The sequence below is a fragment of the Crotalus tigris genome, unplaced genomic scaffold (assembly GCF_016545835.1).
Source record: "Crotalus tigris isolate CLP2741 ecotype Arizona unplaced genomic scaffold, ASM1654583v1 scf7180000024304.1987388, whole genome shotgun sequence".
NCBI classification, from domain to species: Eukaryota; Metazoa; Chordata; class Lepidosauria; order Squamata; family Viperidae; genus Crotalus; species Crotalus tigris.
Window position 1 is genome coordinate 175,025 of NW_024100476.1, and position 20,279 is coordinate 195,303.

The following is a 20,279-nucleotide window of genomic DNA, read 5'->3' on the forward strand; positions in this document are numbered from 1 at the left end:
ATGTTACCATCAGAGAATGAGGAATGCCTTTTAAACAAGAGATGAGCAGAACTTCAACAGCCCTACTCCTTCCTAACAACAACATCCATAAGGTCTATTCAAGATTTTCTATATTTCTGGTTATTTGCTTACTAGCTGGATAGTGAGTTCTTGAAGGGAAGTAGACAGGATTTAGCTGTGCCACCAATTATCTCTCCCAATGCACAGAGAGATCGGATAGAAATTTTGGGACTCAGGCCCAACCATTGATTATTACACCTTGCCAGGCACGAAAGACCAAGACTATAGTTTAATTAAACTGATTTATTACTACTCATGAAGAGGACTAACAGCACTATTTTAATATTAGATAAGGTTCAAAAGAATTCAGGAGGGGTTGAACTTAGTCCATTTGTGGCTATATAGTGATTTTAGGCTGATTCCTCTTTTGACTCCCCCCCCCCCAAGGTCTTGCCACTCCTTCTCCTACAAACCTGCTCTAACAGAACTTCCTTTTTATTCCTTTCTGAACTGATCATCCTTAGAACAGACACAATGTAAAGCCAGTGGATCTCAAGCCTGTCAAAAAACAAAAATACATGTATTACTCTCTAAGCTAAAAAAGTAAAGATGCCTTGAGTCACAGACAAATCTATAATTTTCTTGACAACAATTCAGGACTAGTTTGTCCTTGCCTTCCAGGTTTTATTTTGTTTGGTTTTTACTTTTCATTCTAGTCTACAGCCCCTTCTGGGTCTCCCTTGCAAGTAGCAATAAAGCCCAGTTTCAAGATCACTCAAGGTTGTTTAATGCTGCTACCTGATGATGAAAATGCTAAATTGGGTTGGACTTGTTTGGGACCAGATGTACATTAATTAAACAAATATTAGCCAAGAAAAAGCACAGAGTTTGCCTTTATTTTAGAGTCAGTGGGAGCAGGTTCAAGCATTTCCCACAAACACACTACAGTAGAAGGTATTATCTGTCCTGCTCACTCCACATGAGGGAAACTCAGGCTGTAACTACTGTGAAAAAAGATACTTCTGATTTGGAGCAAAAAATCAAATTGCCACACTCCTAATATCATACTTGGGATGATATCTAAAACCAGAATATTGTAGACCTCCAGAACATGAAGAATGTGCCACTCTATATGTAACTATGTTAAAACACTGCCCCTGCCGAGAAACATAACTCTTGGCTTTTTTAGCTTCGAAAAGATGGACATGATAGAGGCGTGTGACAGTTATGGCAAGACAGATGTTTTCCTCTCATATTTTTGGAACAAGGGATCTTAAAATGGAACTAAACAACAGGAAATGAAACAACTAGAACAGTGATGGCGAACCTTTTAGAGATTGAGTGCCCAAACTGCAACCCAAAACCCATTTATTTATCGCCGGGTACCAGCCCACTGGGTGGTCATGGCTGTGATCATGGCAAACTGAGTGGGTGTGGCCAAGGTGGGCATGGTCACCTCGATGTTGCTCACGGGGAGGGACATCTATGGGGACTGGGCAGGGTTAGGGGAGATCCAGGGGGTCTCTGGCAGGTGGGCAGGAGGCTCATCCTGCAGGGTGAGGCAAGGCAAGGCGAGGCAGAGCGGGGATGCCATTGCCGCAGGGCAAGGCGAGGCAGGGGCCGGGGCAGCTGCTGCCTGACACCATTGGCCCCTGCACACAGAGGCCAGCGATTGCATGGGGTTCAACAATGTCCGTCAGCAGCTACAGCTGGCCCCTCAACAGCACATTCTGGGGCTCCGCAGCCCACCACCAGCAGTTCAGAGAAGCCGCCTCTGAGCTGGACAGCCGGCCAACAGCTGAGGAGGCAATGTAGTGGGTTGTGCCCAGGAAAAGGAGAGCATGCGAGGCCAGGAGGGATGGGATGGGGGGGGAGGAAACCAGCCATGCTGGGATGCATCTGGCCACATGGGAGCTCAGTTAGTTAGCGGGCGGCTGGTTGAAAAGGGACGGTTGCCATCTCCAGGGCATGGTGCGCGTGCCCACAGAGAGGGCTCTGAGTGCTACCTCTGGCACGCGTGCCATAGGTTTGCCACCATTGAACTAGAATATATAATGCATACTTGGTTCATTTGGACTTCTGGAATTCAGAAATACATTCTTGTTTAATGGATTGACAGACTACGTTGATTTGGAGTTTTCCCAAAAGAACACTGGAAATTTTTTGTTTATCTTAAAAGAACATGGATTGCCAACTAGTCGTACAAGCTAACAAAATTATTAACTGTTGGAGGTAGAAAGGAGCAAACAGTCCAATGCTCACTCCTTGCAAGAATCCAGCTCTAAGCATCCCCAAGAAATTTCTTTGTGTCCTTTGCCAACAGCAAAGCAAGGCTCATTCCCTTCCTAGTGAGTTGGTTTCACAATCAGACCACTCTAGATAGCACTCTAGCAAGCTGTCTCAAATGTGCAACAGTATTTTGACTTGCATGCACCTTAAGATGTAAGAAACCTGACAACAGGTCACCTTTTCCATAAGACACTCCTTCATATACCTAATGAGGGCTCTTCTAATAAGGTGAGGCCTAATCACTGTTGCTCTTGCTAAGCCTGTTTCATAATCTGCATTGGCGCCTTTATTTGAACCTGTTTGCTTGCACTCTTAACATAGTAATTTGTGTATTTGTCAAACTGTGTGCAATGGTGCACACAGGAAAAGGATTACAATGGGCAAGATGTCAAATCCCTGCCGATCTAGCACATTCATGATGTTATATATAGCTTTCCTCCCATTTTGCTCCCAACAAGAACCATGTAAGGCAGGTTGGGCTGAAAGAGAGTGGCCAATAGAAGAGAATATTTGTAGCTCAAGGTTGAACTGTGAAGTCCTTGGTGGTTTCTGAGCTTGGTTGTTTTCTTGCAAATATTTCATTACCCATCCAGATTAAACTGAAGATATTACCCAGTTGAGTAATAAAACATCTGCAAGAAACCAAGGTCAAAGAGCACCAAGGACTCCAGAGAGTGAATGACCTGAAGTCAAGAGAGTGAGTTTCCCTGGCTGAGATGGGATTAGAATCTGGGTTATCCTGTTGCAGTTTAGCACCTTAACCACTATCCCACACAAACTGGACACAGTATATGTAGTGGGTTCTGAGGGGTGCAGAATAGACCAAAACAATTACATCCCCCATTTTAGGAATGCTATCAATGCATCCTAACACTGCTTTCTTCTTTTCTCTATGGCAGCTTCAAGACATTGCTGACTCATGTTCTGCATGTGATCAGCTAGAATTCTAAGATTCTGATGATACATACTATTATTAAACAGGTATCGCCCTATAGACTGATGTTTAAGATATTTCAATATGAGAACTGGGGAGTAATGTGACAGGGCTTAGCAAAATAAACTCAAGAGACTTTTTTCAGAGCAGAAGTGCTGACACTTTCTACTTAAATATAACAAGCTCTAGAACAGAATATTAAAATGATCTTCAAGATTTACTTCAAGATTTATAGTTTAGCCCCAGGGAATGAGGAAGATAAATTATTGCTCTCTGTGATGAGGTAAGGTTTTTTTTTAATTAGTAGTAGTTTGTATAATAACTCATTCACAGGATTATCCACACTGCATTTCTGCTCACTGTCTGTGATTGAAATGGATGAAAATACATTGCTGAATTTTCCTAATTCAGTGGTACTTCCTGCTCTCAGGTAACTGTGCCAATACCCTATAATGTATACGTATTTTTGTGGATATTTTTTTTGTCTTGCTTGTCTCTTAATATGGTTTTAGTCATTCAGATCTAAGAAATTAGGTGGGACAGGTTCCTATATAGAAGAAAAGTCACACAACTTCAAATATGATTATTAAAGCTGAGCTACAGAATCTGAATGGCAAAGTTAAGTTGCAGGAAAGTTTTAAGATCTTGCTATGTATCTTTACTGACATAGTAATTGTACAGATTTTAGCAGCCCAGGTCTGCTAACTCTACCTGCATTTGCTCAGCCAATGTTTTGTCATGTTTGTTTATTTAAACTGTTATTTTTAACACTCTGATTGGAGGATTTCCCAGGCTTGAAGCTAAAGCCGGTATCTACAGAAGCATAATTATTTCTGAACGAGGCTGTAAAGGGAATGACGGATGTTATCCACCACAAATGATAATGTGCAGAATACAGACCAGGATCGAGTGTCTTATCAAATTTGTTAAGTCGGGATACAAACTTTGCCAGAAGTGTGCCCTTACATAGCAATCGATAGGCACGGTCAGGGGCTGGAAAGTTATTCGGGTTGGAATTAACTTGGCATTTATTCAACGGCTTCCCTATTTCGAGTTAAATAAGAAATCCCAAAGGCAAAAAAAAAAAAAATCTGTGCAGCACTCAGAACTTTTTTCAACCCGTCTGCACTTATCACTGTAATATTTATGCCGAATGACTCTGACACTTGATGCAAAGAAGGATCCCTTTCAGCCAAAAGGATTGGATTAGAGTCGCAGTTCTTCAAAGCGACAGCCCCACCTTTGTAATCAAACAGATTCCTAAAGCTCTCTTGCTATGTAACCAAACGTCTAAAAACAGCCAATGGGAGAGGACGTTCCTTGCACGAGTCCCCTCCACCAATCGTAGCGCTGTAATTGACCGATCAGCCAATGAGAGCGAGCTTAGCTCTTTTTCCCTTCGCTGCTTATTCCGGGTTTGTCCGATGCTTCCTTTCCGTTTCGCTGGGGTTTCGCGGCTGGTCCGGTGCGTCCCGGGACTTGGTGGGACTTTGCAGCGGAGCACCGCCGGGCAGGGGCGCCTGATGTGAAGCGCAGAGGCGAGGGGGCTCCGATCTTCCCGGTTCAAGGAAGGAGCAGGGCAGGACTGAATAGGCGACTCTTGAAGTTGACGGACTTTCTTTGCATTAAACTCCCCGCATTTTGCAGAACTGGGCTTTCCCTTTCGCGCTCTCACGCTTTCCTCTCCGGACTATCGGTAGAGAGATTCGCCGGTGAGGGACCTCGATTTATTTTCCCTATGTCCGAAACTCTGGGATCGAAAGCAGCCCGAGCTGGCTGCGTGGTCTCCGTGTCTCACTCCCAGGTCTCCAGCGGACCTTGCAGCGGCAGTGGCGTCCTCTTGAGTCAAGACCCGGGGATTGTTCTTTGCCACGGGATCCTCTTTTCCCCTTTCCTTCTGGAAGCCGAGCATCCTGATTGGTCTCGGGGCAAAGTCCTCCTCGCCGATCACTTCTCGCCGGGCCTCCAGATCCAGGTGCTTAGGGCAAGTGGATGCAGCAGCAAAGCGAACCGGAATGGTCTGGCTGGCGACCTGGGGGAAGATAACCCAGTGTTAAGGTTCAATCCACTTTCGAATCGGCTTCAATCCCCCCACGGTTGGAGGGACTGTGAAGCCGAACTCCTGATGGTAGTCGCTTGTCCGCAGTTCCACCAGGCCTTCTCCAAAATCTTCAGTGCTTCAGATCAGTGGCATTTTGGAGGGAATGACTTTGAGCAGAAAGTCAACTCTTTGGAGCATGATTTGCATTGCTTGCACTGGTTTGCTCTGCTGAGGATCCTGGAGCCTGATTCCTATGGAGCAAGTTGGGTGAACTGTGTTCCAGCCAGATCCCTCAGGAAGGGTGATACCGTCTTTGCATGTGGCTCTCCTTTCGGCTCATTTTGCCCGGACATTTTCATGAACACCCTTAGTAAAGGGATAGTCAGCAACCTGGCAGGAGCAAACAATGCCCTCCTCTTGATTGACGCTCGTTGCTTGCCTGGCACTGAAGGAGGAGGCGTCTTTGTCATGTCAGGAATCGGTCCTCATCTAGTTGGAATCATCGTAGCACCACTTTGCTGGAAATCCACAGAGTGGGTTGGCTTGACTCTGGTTTGTGCCATTGACTCCATTCTGGAGAGTGTTGCAGAGGTGCTTTCTGGGTCTGGTGGCTTCCTGAAGCCTTGGTTGCTCCCCATGGAACTTGTGACTAGATCGCGTAGGATGATGGTACTCGGAAATGGACTGGACAGGCACCTGTTGGATGCTGTGGTTCTGATAGAATGTGGGTGAGCCTGGGGGTCTGGGGTGATGATAAATTCAAGGCTGTTGTTAACCTGTCGGCATGTGGTCGGTCGAGCACCAAATGTCCGTATCAGGTTTTTAACTAATCCTAATAGGTGAGTCTGAATTTTAATATTTGCTTATGTATTTCTTTGTTCTCCTGAGTGTCTCTGATGCAATTTGTGCTCATCTGAGCAGCGTGGGTGAGGTTTGGGAGAGTGTATGTGTGGCAGTCTTGATGTGACCATGCACATTCTCATTCTCAGACTGAGGGAGATTCAGCCTCCCCAGCAATTTTCTTTTTATAGGTTGCTAAGGTTAAAGATTTAGGCAAATCTAAGAGCAACTTTAAAGATTCTGGGTGGGTTCTAAGAATGAAGAAACTACAAGGATAGAATAATAAATTAAAATGATAAAAACAACAGTGATAATAAATCAACCCTCTCTTCGTACATGAACATCAATAAAATTTAGCAAGGTTTGAAGGACCAATGAAACAAAACTTTAAAAAAGTTTTTAAAAATGTTTTTATTTTATTTTTGCTAAAAAAAAAATTTAAAAATGAGAAAGGAAGCTTTATGCACCTTTGCAGGTAAGAAGTTCCAAAGTGTAAGTCTCTTCACAGAAAAATATTGTTACCTTGCCACTTCAGAAGGAAGAAAGTTTATTCATAGGACTTTCTATGGTGTCCTTACCAGATAGACAGACAGGTGTCATAGCAGGGCGGTGCCTGTTGTAATCCATAGCTCTGTGTATAATTATCAATCTGAATCAATCTACTGCAGGATGAAGTCTCCTCATGGAAGGTTATGGGCCATTACAGGTAGTCCTTGACTTGTGATCACAATTGGGTTTCCATTGCTTAGCAAGGCAGTTGTTAAGTCATGCCTAATTTCATGATCTTCTTTGCCATGTGTTATTAAGCAGATCGCTGTAATTGTGAATCATGCAGTTGAATGAATCCAGCTTCCCAAAGACTTTGCTTGTCAGAAACTAGTTAGGAAGGTCACAAATGGTGATCACATGGCTGCAGGAGGCTGCAAATGTTGTAAATTCATTCAAGTTATCAAGCGTATAACCATAAGGATGCTGTGATGGTTGGTAGTCCGAGGGCTGATTGTAACTCACTTTTTTCAATGTCATTCTAACTTTGAATGATTGCTAAACAGATGGTTATGAAGTCAAGGATTAACTCTTGACTTGAATGATGAAAGATGTTTTTCCCAATGAAGGGTGGAGGGAAAATGATTGGCCCACAATCACTTAGCTGACTGCTTTTCTTAAGGGAGGGCCAGAATCTGGTCTTCCTGTTCCTAGTCCAGCAATTTAATCATTGAACTGGATGGAGAATTTGAGTTACATTTATTATTTCATTTGTGCTAATTTGTTTGCCTGCAAGGCCTAGAACTGTATGCTCTTTTGTCAGCTAAAGTATGGTATTTTGGATTGCGGTCAAATATGAACTCTTGGAGAAGCAGCGATTTGTGTGGAGCTACAGTGGCTTTAGATTCCACCATATCTGAAGGGAGTCAAGTAGGAGGATAACTTGTGTAACTTGAGTAATATACTGCAGTTCCCGTCTTATACATTCAGTCATAAATTCAGAGAGTGCCACCTATAGAAACGAAAACAGATACGTGAAAGTGAAAATCCATTCCAGACTAAAATTCTTGGTAGTTACATTTGAATTTAAGTTCTGGTTTGTGTCTTTTTTTAAGGAACAAATAGATTATAGTGCTTTTTAACCTACATGTTAAAATTAGTGCCATGTTAAATGTTAAATCAGTGCCATGTTGGGAGATTTGGTGATAAGAACAACAGTGTAAATACTAATAACTAATTGTGATGTAACAGGAAACAGGGAGAAAAAACAAAGCACAGATTTTGTTTTTTGTAGGATGGATACGTATTTATGCAGCTTGATCTTAGAAGTCATCTATACTGATCCCCCTGACTCCTTCCATTCTCCCCACTCCAAAATGCTCCCTAAAACAGAACCAGCTAATGGCTTGGGAATAAAAGAGGAAAACATTTCAGCATCAGCCCTTCGTTTTTTTCAATAAGGCTCTTCAGGCCTTGCTCTCTTGTTTGTCTTTGTATCATCATCTCCCTCTCTGGAAATGTGTTAAAAAAAGCAATAGAGAAACAATTGTAATCCAGAAAAGCCCATTAAGAGTAATTTGGACGAGATCCTCATCCTTTGATCTTAGACCATCTGAGCAGCACAGGTAAAGTTTGGGAGAGTGCGTGTGTGGCAGTCTTGATGGTGCGAGTATGCACAATCTCATTCTCAGACTGGAGTTTGAGCCGTCCCAATTTTTCCCAGGCAACATTGCCAAGATTGGCTGTAGCCCAGTTCAGTTAAGGAAGGAACCCAATTCAGTTGAGGAAGGAGACTGGTCTCTGGCCTAGAGATGCAGAAAAATCAAATGGATTCGAATCCTGGTTCTAGTGGCTTCAACACCCCTCAGTTTTACATCCCAGGAAGGCATGATCCAGCTCTCTTATAGAAAGCATCTGAGGGCTTCCAGTTTGCGTCGTGGCGAGACAGGATGCAGGAAGGCAGGGCTCTAAATTCTGTGCCTGATTTCACCCTGCTGGTGTTCCTAAAAAGGGCCTAAAATTGCCCCAAAGGGACGATGAAGAGGAGGGGTGTCTTGTTAATCATGGAGAGATGGCAGTCTTTCTGTTTGATCCAAGGAAAGCTCTCCAAACCAGCAGGGGAAAGACTGGCTACATTCTTGTGGCCGGCCATTAGCTGCTGACAACTGAAAGAGAAAGAAAAAAAAAACAATACGTAAACAGCATGTTTGGAACTGGCTGAGAGTATTGATCCTTCCTTTACTATTTTACAACTGAATTTCCTGGGAAAGGCTCCCAAGAAGCTAAAAATCTCCGAATGTAAACAGAAGCGGCGTTTTAATTTTATGGGGGACAGAAACATACAATATTGAAGTGGAAGTAACATAAAGCTACAGCTTTGATAAATTTGAGAACTGAGATAACTGTTAAGATTTTCTCTTTGAAAAAAAAATATTGAGGCAAAATATAAGAAATCAATCCTTTATTTTAAGAGTGGAAAATGGACTTTGAATGACATCTAGTGGTGGATTTATGTATAGCACTACAATTTGCTTCTTGGCTGCTTGCTGATTCCTAGCTTGGAAGAACAGCTGGCAATAAAGGAAAATATTTTGGCATACCTATCACCCTGACCTTCTTGGATTATAAATACCTACTGAACTTGGACTTTAACTTCAAGAGCTAGTGGGAGAAAAGAAAAATTTGACCTTGGACTATGCCTGGCGGGGAGAGACTTTTGAGCTGTTTTCAGAGAAGCTGAACATTTTGAACACTTCGAACATTGTGGATTACAACCTTGCCTGACTGATAACTTTTTGAATATTTGAGACAAAGGATTACTATAAAATATTGCTTTCAGAACTGAACCTATATTTTGGAATCTATTGGATTATAAAGGATACATATAAAGACCAGAAAACTAGAGGAAACTTTAATATGCTCTTATTGAATCTGGTGATAGTAGAGGATTTCTAGCAATGATGACTCAAGAAAAAACAAACAACTTTCAGAAATAAATATATTCTATGCTACAACTAATTCACCAATTGTTGACTGCAAAGAGGACATACAAAGAAATCATAATGAGACTAAAAACAATTTAGACAATATAAACGAGCAAATCCCCAAATTAAATCTACAACTAGAAAGTTCCCAGATAACAACTACCAAGTATGAACAAATAATCCAGAAATCAAAAGACGAAACAGCAAGGGATTAGAGATGGAAGAGATAAAAGAAGGGAAACATAAATGACTATATACAAACAAAATACTGCAAGAATTAGCTATAACAATGAAAATGCAAAAGATCTTTTATCCCTTAGACCTGCAAAATATATCTGATGGCAAGGAAGAAAATTTTTAAAAAGGGAATATAGAGGGAAATGTCACAACTTGGGAGACAGGGATTGAAAAGAGAAATGGAGGGAGAAAGGAACTGGGAATTGTTTAAGGAATATAAATGGGCAGAATCCCCCCCCCCCAAAAAAATACCCTAGCTAAATTGTCTTCCTCATGCCAAGCAATTTTTACAAAAAGAAAAAGAAAATTCCGGGGCGATCTAATTGCCCTTGGCAAAGAAAGAAAGCAAGAGTCAGATTTAAAAAAACAGAAGATTTGACCTTTTAGAGGGGGCATTATATGTTTAAATACTTGTCTGAATAAGATTAAAAGAATGGATGACCCTGACTTCTGGTTTTGCACGTGGCTGTGTAAGAGTGGACTTCTGCTCCTCATAGCTAGTTTCATCCTGCCAGGGGGACCCTAGATGGGTCCGAAGTCACTCCAAAGAGGTGACCCTGAAGGAGGGGCGCCCTATTGATCATGAAGCAACGGTAATCGCTTCATTTGTTCGGGGGAAGCCGTCTGAACCCGACAGGAGTTCACATGCCAGGATCTAGCCCAGTGGTGGCGAACCTATGGCACGCATGCCAGAGGCAACACTCAGAGCCCTCTCTGTTGGCACGGGCACCGTCACCGCTAGCAGCAGGTCCATCAGGCCACCACTGCCGCCTGGAGCAGGAGCCTCACCAACCATTGTTGATTGGTGGACTGGAAGAAAAGGGAGGGGGAAGCATTTTACATGTGCGCATGCACGCATGGGGCTGCAAGCATGTACACGCTGCAAATGGGGCAGGGCTAGTGCCTGCGTGATACTCACTAGCCCTGCCCCTTCTTGCGTGGTACAGCACCTTGTATCTGCATCCTGCGGTATGGCAGCAGCCATTTTTGTGCCTTGCAACACGGTGGCCCATTTTTGCGACCCCGGTTTTTGCGTGCCAGAGGCGGCACTCAGAGGTGCCTCCCTGCCCCCCCCCTGAGGGCACCACAATGCTGATGACGCCCTGGCACTTTGCAATAAATAAGTGGGTTTTGGGTTGTGGTTTGGGCACTTGGTCTCTAAAAGATTTGCCATCACTGATCTAGCCCAAGCTACCTGCAGCCAAAGTCCAAGAGCACTAAAAAAGAACAACGGTGAACAGCATGCCTGGAATTGGTGAGAATATTAGATCTTCTCTCCCTTTTTTTGCAACTAAGTCCCTGGGAAAGATCCCAAAGCAAAAATCCTCCAAAAGTGAGGGGAGGGGACTATATTCCCATTCCCCCATAGATGGAAGCGGCGAACTAACCTTTAAGGAGGAAAGAAACATATTGAAATTAAATTTAAAATACTACAACCTGATCAAATTTAGAAACTAAAACAAACTGCTAAGATTATATTCTAAAGGATTTTGATGAAATTATAAAAAAGAAAAATAAGAACTTCTTGTCTGAAAGAGCTGGAAAATAAATATTTGCTGACATCTAGTGAACAATTAGAATATAGCACATTAATGACAATGCCCAGAAACAAAGAAAAAATCTGTTCCCATGAACTCTAATAACCTTTGTCAGGGAACAAAAAAGAGATTGTGTACTGGGCCAGCTATAAGATTGAAAAGTTTGAAGGAAAAGAAATACTTTGATTGTAGTCTAAATTTATGAACTGTTTAAAAACTTTGATCTATGACTAATTTTTGAGAGGGAAAGTTACAGGAAGGATTTAAGGTGGCTAAATGTATTGAATTGCAGTTCTGACTGGTTGACAATTGATTCCTGAAAGGAAGAATTGTTATAAAATACTGATTTTACTGAAACCTTGACAATTGAAAATTACAGTAGATTATAAAAATTATGTATAAAAACAAGAACTATACAAAATTGGACTGTTTGGATTTTAAGTTTTGGCCAGCTTGATAAGGCTAATACAGAGATTACGGCACTCGAAAGGGGGAGATAACATGGATATGACATATTCATCAAAAAATGATAAAAAACCATACTTAATATCTACTCTTGAAGGATTTCGTTGGAAAGATCAAAGACCTCTAGAAGCAACATTTCAAGATAAGACAAATACTTTCCAAGAAGAAATTTATGCAATGCTATGACAGAAACAAATCACAATAGCTCTAAACCACGAGGAGATTAAACATAACTTTGACAACATAAATGAATACACTTCTAACTTAAATTTACAATAAAAGAACATTCAAAGAATGATGGCAAAGAATGAACAAACAAATCAGATAACAGAATGTGAACTAGAAAAAAATGACTTAACTGGCGAAGTCATAAATGAAGGGAAATATAACTTAATACAAACAAGAAAAAACTCACAAGATTTGGATACAACAATAAATATGGAAAAGATACCTTATGCATTAGAACATCCAAATAAACCTGAGAAGAAAGAAGATTTAACAAATGGACGGTTAGGAGAATCACTGTTTGGGAGACAAAAAGTATACATTTTATATATTATGTATCCTCTACGCCTAACAACAACTACAAAAATACAAGAACTGTTTGAAAGTTGAAAATATTAACTTGGAAAACAATTTGGCAAAGGAAGAAGATTAGAGACGGGCTTAAGAAACTTGACTCGCCCTACCAGATGGAATATTATACGAGCAAACACTTGTTTGAATATGGCTAAATAAACAAATAACTTTGGCTATAAAGGGGCTTTAGAATAAGTGGGACAAGAGATATAAGTAGTATAGTATTTTTTGATAAGATACAAAATGTAAAAATATTGGGATGATGAAAGTAAAGAAAAAGTTTGAACTTTAAAGACAAATTAAGTTTGAAAAGATTTAGGATTAAGGAATGATTGAAATATTGAGGGGAAATTAGGCTTAATAAGAACTTTGAAAAAAGGATATATAGTGATTCAATCAATTTTTATAAATAGTGAAATATAAATTGATTAGAAAAGATGTTATAGGTAGATGTTATGATAGATAATTTCTATAATATATGAAATATGAAAATACTGGGATGATATATTTAAGTGGAAAATTTGGATGTTTAGATGTTAATTATTGAGAAAATTATGATTGATAATTTGAATATTATGGAGAAATTGAGCTTAAACAAGATTTATGAAAATAAGATATATGGTGAATCAATAAGATGACTTATGAAAATAACATAAGCTGATAAGAAAATATATATATATATGGACACTTGTTCGTATAAATATAGAAGAAAATGTTTTTATTTAATCATTTATATATGGAAAATATCAAATATCAAAAATTATATTTGTTTAATGCTGAAAAAGAATACTATTGGGAGAAGAGAGGATCAAGGAAATATATTATCAATCGATATACTAATTATGGAAATATAAAAATTTATTATTGACTGTTAATTAACTATTATTGATTGTATATTTTTTAAAAAAAATCATGAACCAAGACAACACGCTGTACACCAGGCACCAAGGTTGTTATTGTAAAAAATCAATAAAACTCTTACAAAAAAAAACCCCTTAGATATAATTAGACTTTTATAGTGAAAGATATAATTTAGAATTAAGATAACATTTTTTTCTTTTTCTTTGATATGGGAAACATGAAGATAAGAGGATTGATCTGAATAAATGTAATTAATATTGAGAAAATCATAAATGATAAAAATGTTTCAAATACTGATGGGAAATCAAACCTTAACAAGAGCACGAAAAACAGGATATTGATTAATGAATTGACATTATTGATTTATGAATTGATATTATTATTTGTATGATATTAGTAAAATTCAATGAAGATGCTTATCTCTAATGCTATATACATTAACAGTACCAAAAATTGTAATGGTGTATTGAAGGGAAAATGGAAAAAATATCGAGAAAAAAGGAGGATCAGGGAAAAAATACTGGATTGTGTAGTATTAAATAGATTTACATTAAAGAAGTTAATGTTAAATATCTGAACCCAGACAACGTGTTGTTTACTAAGCACTAAAGACTGTAATTTTTAAAAATTAATAAAACTTTTTGTAAAAAAAAGAAAGTATCTGGCACATATATAATATTTTGATTTACTTTGATGGCAGTTATGTGCAAAACCTTCTGGTGGATTTTATTTGTTGTGTCCTCATTTTGACCAGCTGAACAGTGCCAAATCATATTTTGTTTTCGGTCTCTCTCAAATATTGATTTTTTTTTTCCTCCTAGGGATTCTGCAGTGAAAGGAAATGTAATGTTTGCAACAAAGGACTCTTCTCCTTACGATATCGCATTGGTGGAGTTGGAAGAAAGTTTATCCAGATTGCCAGAGCTTGTTCTAGCATCAACGTTTCATCCAGGTGAGAGCAAAGTAATGCATCCAGGTTGGTGCATCTTCTTTTATTTTTAGTTCACATAGGGCTGTGAAGAAGAGAACAGAATAACTAACAGAGTTGGAAGGGACCTTGGAGGTCTTCTATCCAACCCCCTGCTCAGGCAGGAAACCCTATACCATTTCAGACAAATGGCCATCCAGTCTCTTCTTAAAAACTTCCAGTGTTGGAGTATTCACCATTTCTGGAGGCAGGTTGTTCCACTGGTTAATTGTTCTAATTGTCAGGAAGTTTCTCCTTAGTTCTAGGTTGCTTCAGGTGCTTTGGAGAATAGGTTGACCCATTCTTCTTTGTGGCGACTCCTCAAATATTGATGTATTAAATATTGATGTCCATCACTTAATATTAAAAAAAATGAAGCTGGCACTTATAAATAATGCATCAAACATTTCATGGGAATGCATGAAGCCTTACATATTGAAACCATCTTTGCAGTGATAGGCAAATATCTTTTAAATTTGTCCTGGAATTGAGTTCCAGACAATTCCTTTCAGTGAAGCAGGGTGAATCCATTGCTTTTCCTTCCGAGCAGATTATTTTAATCATTTTGGAAATATTTGGACTTGCAATTATTTAGAGCTTGAAATACTTCTAAAGCATTCAAAAGAGCTCTTGGGAAATAAGTGTTTTGCCCACACAATAATTAATTCATCCTCGGAGTTAATGCCTTAAGTGGTTTACAGCTGCAATATTTTTCACAGCACAGCTATTTATGGATATCTGCATGAGCAGGTGGAAGAGCGGGTTTCGGATGAAAAAAGTGACTTGTGAGTGGTCCTCGCACCTTATGGCCATTACAGTGACCCTGTGGTCACATGATCAAGCTTCCTCTTTCCGCTATGTATTCAAGATGGACAGTGATTAATATTTATATGTATTTATAGGTAAGGCTGTAGGTATATACGTATGTAGGTATATAGCATGTTTATATGTGTGTTATGTATGTGTATACTTTGGAGAGCAGCCAACAGAATTTCATTTTTAATGTGTGCCACTGTGCCTACAGTAAAAATGACAATAAAGATCTATCTACGATTCAGCTGCTGGGCAACTGGCATATATTTAGAATAGTTGCAAAATTCCGGGGTCAGAAAGTCTACAAAGACAACAATAAAGTGGCTTCCAACCTTTGTCACACTGAACATAAGCTAACATACAAACTTTTCACCCTCTTTTAAAGTTACAAATAAAAAAACTCTTCTCCCCATATAGCAATAACAACAGCACTTACACTTATATAACACTTCATAATGCTTTGTAGCCCTCTCTAAGTGGTGTACTGAGTCAGCATATTGCCCCTTCCCAACAATCTGAGTCCCCATTTTACTGACCTCGGAACAAATGAAAGGCTGAGTCAACCTTGAGCTGGTCAGGATCGAACTCCTAGCAATAGGCAAAGTTAGCCTGCAATACAGCATTCTAACCACTGTGCCATCTCAGCTCCTAACTTTTATTTATACACAATCTAGAAATCATACTTTCAGTCCTACTTCAATACTTCCATTAGGAGTTACCGGAGATATCAAACAAATCGTTTATCCCTGGTCAAATAATCCAATTTCATATTCCCTCTTTTTGCTCTGCGGAATCTTGATCTTTAAATGGTTTGTATTATATCACAGGATTTGACTTTTCATCACTCTTTAAAAGCTTTCAGTGGCCAATTTTGTAAATCCCATAGAGAGGCATCATCCAGGATTTCTTATTGCAGCTGTTCCATGTCCAGATTCTTTTCTTCCCATAAAGAGGCATCGTTCAGTACATGATGAGAAGGTTCTTGATGACTGTTGTCTGGTTTGATTTTTCAGGAGAAGATGTGAGTATGGTGAGCTTTGGTGTCTTCGGTCAGGCCTGTGGACCGTCTGTGACATCGGGAATCCTCTCGGCTGTGATCACTGTGGAAGATAAGCCGGTGATGCTCCAGGCAACCAGTGCGGTTCACAGCGGCTCAAGTGGAGGCGCCCTTTTTGGCACTCACAGTGGGAAACTTCTAGGTAAGACGGGTAGATAGTAATAGTAATAGTAGTAAAGTTGGAAGGGACCTTGGAGGTCATCTAGTCCAACCCCCTGCTCGGGCAGGAAACCCTAAACCATTTCGGACAAATGGCTGTCCAGTCTCTTCTGAAAAACTTCCAGTGTTGGAGCATTTACTGCTTCTGGAGGCAAGCTGTTCCACTGATTAATTGTTCTAACTGTCAGGAAGTTTCTCCTTAGTTCTAGGTTGCTTCTCTCCTTGAGTAGTTTCCACCCGTTGCTTCTTGTCCTGCCTTCAGGTGCTTTGGAAAATAGCTTAATTCCCTCTTCTTTATGGCAGCCCCTGAGATATTGGAATACTGCTATCATGTCCCCCTTCGTCCTTCTCTTCGTTAAACTAGACATACCCAATTCTAGCAACCGTTCCTTATATGTTTTAGCCTCCAGTCCCCTAATCATCTTTGTTGCTCTTCTCTGTACTCTTTCTAGAGTCTCAACATCTTTTTTACATCGTGGTGACCAAAACTGGATGCAGTATTCCAAGTGTGGCCTTACCAAGGCATTGTAGAGTGGCATTAATACTTCACGTGATCTTGATTCTCTCCCTCTGTTAATGCAGCCTAGCACTGTGTTGGCCTTTTTGGCAGCTGCAGCACACTGCTGGCTCATATTTAGGTGATTGTCTACTAGGACTCCGAGGTCCCGCTCACAGTTACTACTATTGAGCATGGTGCCACCTATGCTGTACTTGTGCATTTGGTTTTTCTTGCCTAAATGTAGAACCTTGCTTTTTTCACCATTGAATTTCATTTTGTTAGTTAGTGCCCAGTGTTCAAGTCTGTCCAGATCCTTCTGTATCTTAAGCCTGTCTTCTGTAGTGTTGGCTATTCCTGCCAGCTTGGTGTCGTCTGCAAATTTGATGAGTTCCCCATCTATCCCTTCATCCAAATCGTTGATGAAGATGTTGAAGAGTACTGGGCCCAGAACAGAGCCCTGGGGCACCCCACTACACACTTCCCTCCATATAGATGCAGTACCAAATTCTCAACAGTTAACCCAAAATAGAAACATCTAGAATAGTGTTTCCCAATCTTGACAATTTTAAGGCATGTGGACTTCAACTCCCAGAATTCCACAGCCAGCAAAGCTGGCTGTGAAATTCTGGGAGTTGAAGTCCACATGCCTTAAAATTGTCAAGATTGGGAAACACTGATCTAGAACAGTAATATAAAGAAAAATATATGGTATAGAATTATGCTATAGAATAGACTATAGAATTCCCAGGAGAATTATTAGAGTTTGGGAGACAGAAAGTATATATCCTACCTATTCTATCTTCTGTATTCTCAACAATACTTGCAAAAACACAGAAACTGCTGGGTAAGTGGAATATATCAACTTGGAAAGCTATTCGGCAAGAAAAGAAGGCTAGAGACAGAATCAAGAGATTTGACTTGCCCTACCAGATGGAGTATTACATGAGTAATACGTTTGAATATGGTTAAAAGAATAGAGAACTTTGAACATAAAGGGGCCCTATATCAAGAGAGATAAGAGATTTAAGTAATATAGTATGTTTTACAATATATGAAGTGTAAAAATATTGGGAAGATGTAACTTTTATAAATATAAGTGAAATATAAGCTGATCAGAAAGTATGTTATACCCAGATGCTATAAGATAGACAAGAAGCACAGTATTTTTATAATACATGAAATATGAACATATTGGGATGGTATACCTAAATAGGAAAATTTGTATATTTAGATGATTAACATTGAGAAAATCATGACTGATAAGACAAATATATGGTAATGATTACACTTTCTTTGTCCTTGATTTTACTTCCTGAGAATATTCAGTTTAAAGAAAACAAATTTCTAGCTTTCAGTTTAAGAAAGGCAAAGCTGTTGTGCTTTATGCGTCACTGAACTACAAATCTCAGCAGACCCAACCAGATGCCTCTAGCACAAAAAAAATTCTCACTTTAGTTCCTACAATTTATTCAGCTCTTTGAAAATTCATTTTAACAGTGTGAATCTCCCTAAAGCCTGTCCTCAGTCTCATCTCCTTTGATGTTGCATTTTTGCCCCTTTGTGTGTATGTTGGGATATTGAATTCCGTCCTTTTGTCCTCTGTGTTCCATTTGCAGGAATTGTTGCCAGCAACACAAAGGATAACAGCGTCGGTGTGACCTACCCTCACCTAAACTTCAGCATTCCCATTACAGTCCTGCAGTCAGCCATCTCGGAATATATCCACACCGGAAGCCTGCATGGCTTTCAAGAACTGGACAGAGTAGGAGAAAGAATTCAGGTGGTCTGGAGGCTTCAAAGGGAACCCTTGGAGATCCCACTCAGCAAACTATGAGAATTTCCATTGAAGAAGAGCAGAAGAGTATTGGCTTCATAGGTCATAGGTCCAGACTACCCGTTGAATAGTCTCATCCTGCTAGACAAGCCCCGCCCCACGTGTGCTGGCAGAGAGGGCCTACCGCGGATCCTGTCAGTCAAAGAACTCTATTGGGATCTAGAAGAAAAGTCTTCTCTGCTGCAGTGCTCGCCCTTTGGAATATCTTATGCTCCAAAGTGAGGTCTACCTCCACCCTCCTATGCTTCCCTAAGAGCTTGAAGACCTGGCTCTGCCATTTGGCCTGGTGACCAGATGGGGAAGTTCCACAATCTAGCAGATGGCTGCTAGATTAATGGCAAATCCCACCTCCCAGCTTGCTCCCTGCTTCCCCAACTACCCACTTTTATTCTCACATCGCTGTGTCATTGTTTCCCTTTTCATTCTTTATTCTAATGTTCCACTACTTTGCTTATTGTTGTTTGCACTTCTTTTCATTTCTCTGTTTTTATTGTTGTAAGCCATTCTAGAACAGTCCCTCGGCAAGATAGGCAACATGTAAATCTAACAAATAATAAAATACAGTACATACTGGGCTAAAGTGCTTCTAGTTCTACTGTAAACAACTCAATTTATGGAACTGACCCCAAATTAAGAGGTTGTACAAACAAAAAGGAGTTTCATTTGTTTCAGTAGCTTTATTGGCCAGGCATTTCATTTGATTTCACTTAGCATTCTTGTCCTAATTTGCCATTATAGTTGGTCCTTAACTTACAACCAAAATAGGAATCAAACATCTATCTCTAAGCAAGATGGCCATTAAGTGAGTCGCACACAGTTTTACAACTGTTTTTGCCATGGTTAAGTAAATCACTGTGGTTATTAAGTGGATCACAGAGTTGTTAAGCAAATCTAGCTTCCCCTGTTGAGTTTGGAGCCAAGCAGCTGAATTTTGATCACTTGACCGCAGAAAGGCCGCAATGGTTATAAATGCAAGATTGGTTGTAAGTCACTTTTTTCAGCACCATTGTAACTTTGAATGATTGCTAAATGAATAGTCATACGTCAAGGATTACCTGTATTTCCCTGACAGTGTCTATCTTGGTCAAGCACCCTGCTTATACTTGTTATGTACTGCGTTTTTCCATTACGCCTGGAAGTCTGTTTTAGAATGTCTTCCTTCAATTCTTTGCAAAAGCTCATTTTTCTGTTATCCCATTCCATATATAGCTTATGCTTTACCTTTGGCTTCCCATTGTCTTCCTGAATAGTTGAAATGTGGGTTAATTCTTGGAAGAACAGATCTTTCTTCTTCTTCGTTATGGTGCTGTATAAATAAATAACAGAGAGTGCTTTATCTTTTGTACTGAATAATGCACTTAGTACCTTTCTTTGGCCACTGGATATTTAACTAATCACCATTTTAAATACTGACCAATTTCTCTTTTGCTTGGTTTGTTGAGCATTTTCTGAAAAATAAAAAACTTCAAATATCTTCAGAGAGTTATAAAACAGGCCGTTTGTCTGACAAATGGAAATGCCCATTTGTTTCATATAATATAAAGCAGTGTTTCTCAACCTTAGCAACTTAAGAGACCCGGACTTCAACTGGCTGGGGAATTCTGAGAGTTGAAATCCCGACCTTTTAAAGGGGCCACGGTTGAGAAACACTGATATAAAGCATCTTGGTTTGTTTTGATCATAATGCATAAATCAG

At 39.9% G+C, this 20,279-nt stretch overlaps 1 protein-coding gene across 1 annotated transcript; it reads left to right on the plus strand.

Moving 5' to 3' along the window:
- The first annotated feature begins 4,443 nt into the window (after nucleotides 1-4,443).
- Nucleotides 4,444-20,057, plus strand: TYSND1 (trypsin like peroxisomal matrix peptidase 1). Its single transcript, XM_039324676.1, is given in 4 exon segments — nucleotides 4,444-6,103; nucleotides 14,076-14,206; nucleotides 16,048-16,233; nucleotides 18,366-20,057. Coding segments are annotated over 4 exon segments (1,677 nt in total). The 5' UTR covers nucleotides 4,444-4,961; the 3' UTR covers nucleotides 18,584-20,057.
- Nucleotides 20,058-20,279: the final 222 nt, after the last annotated feature.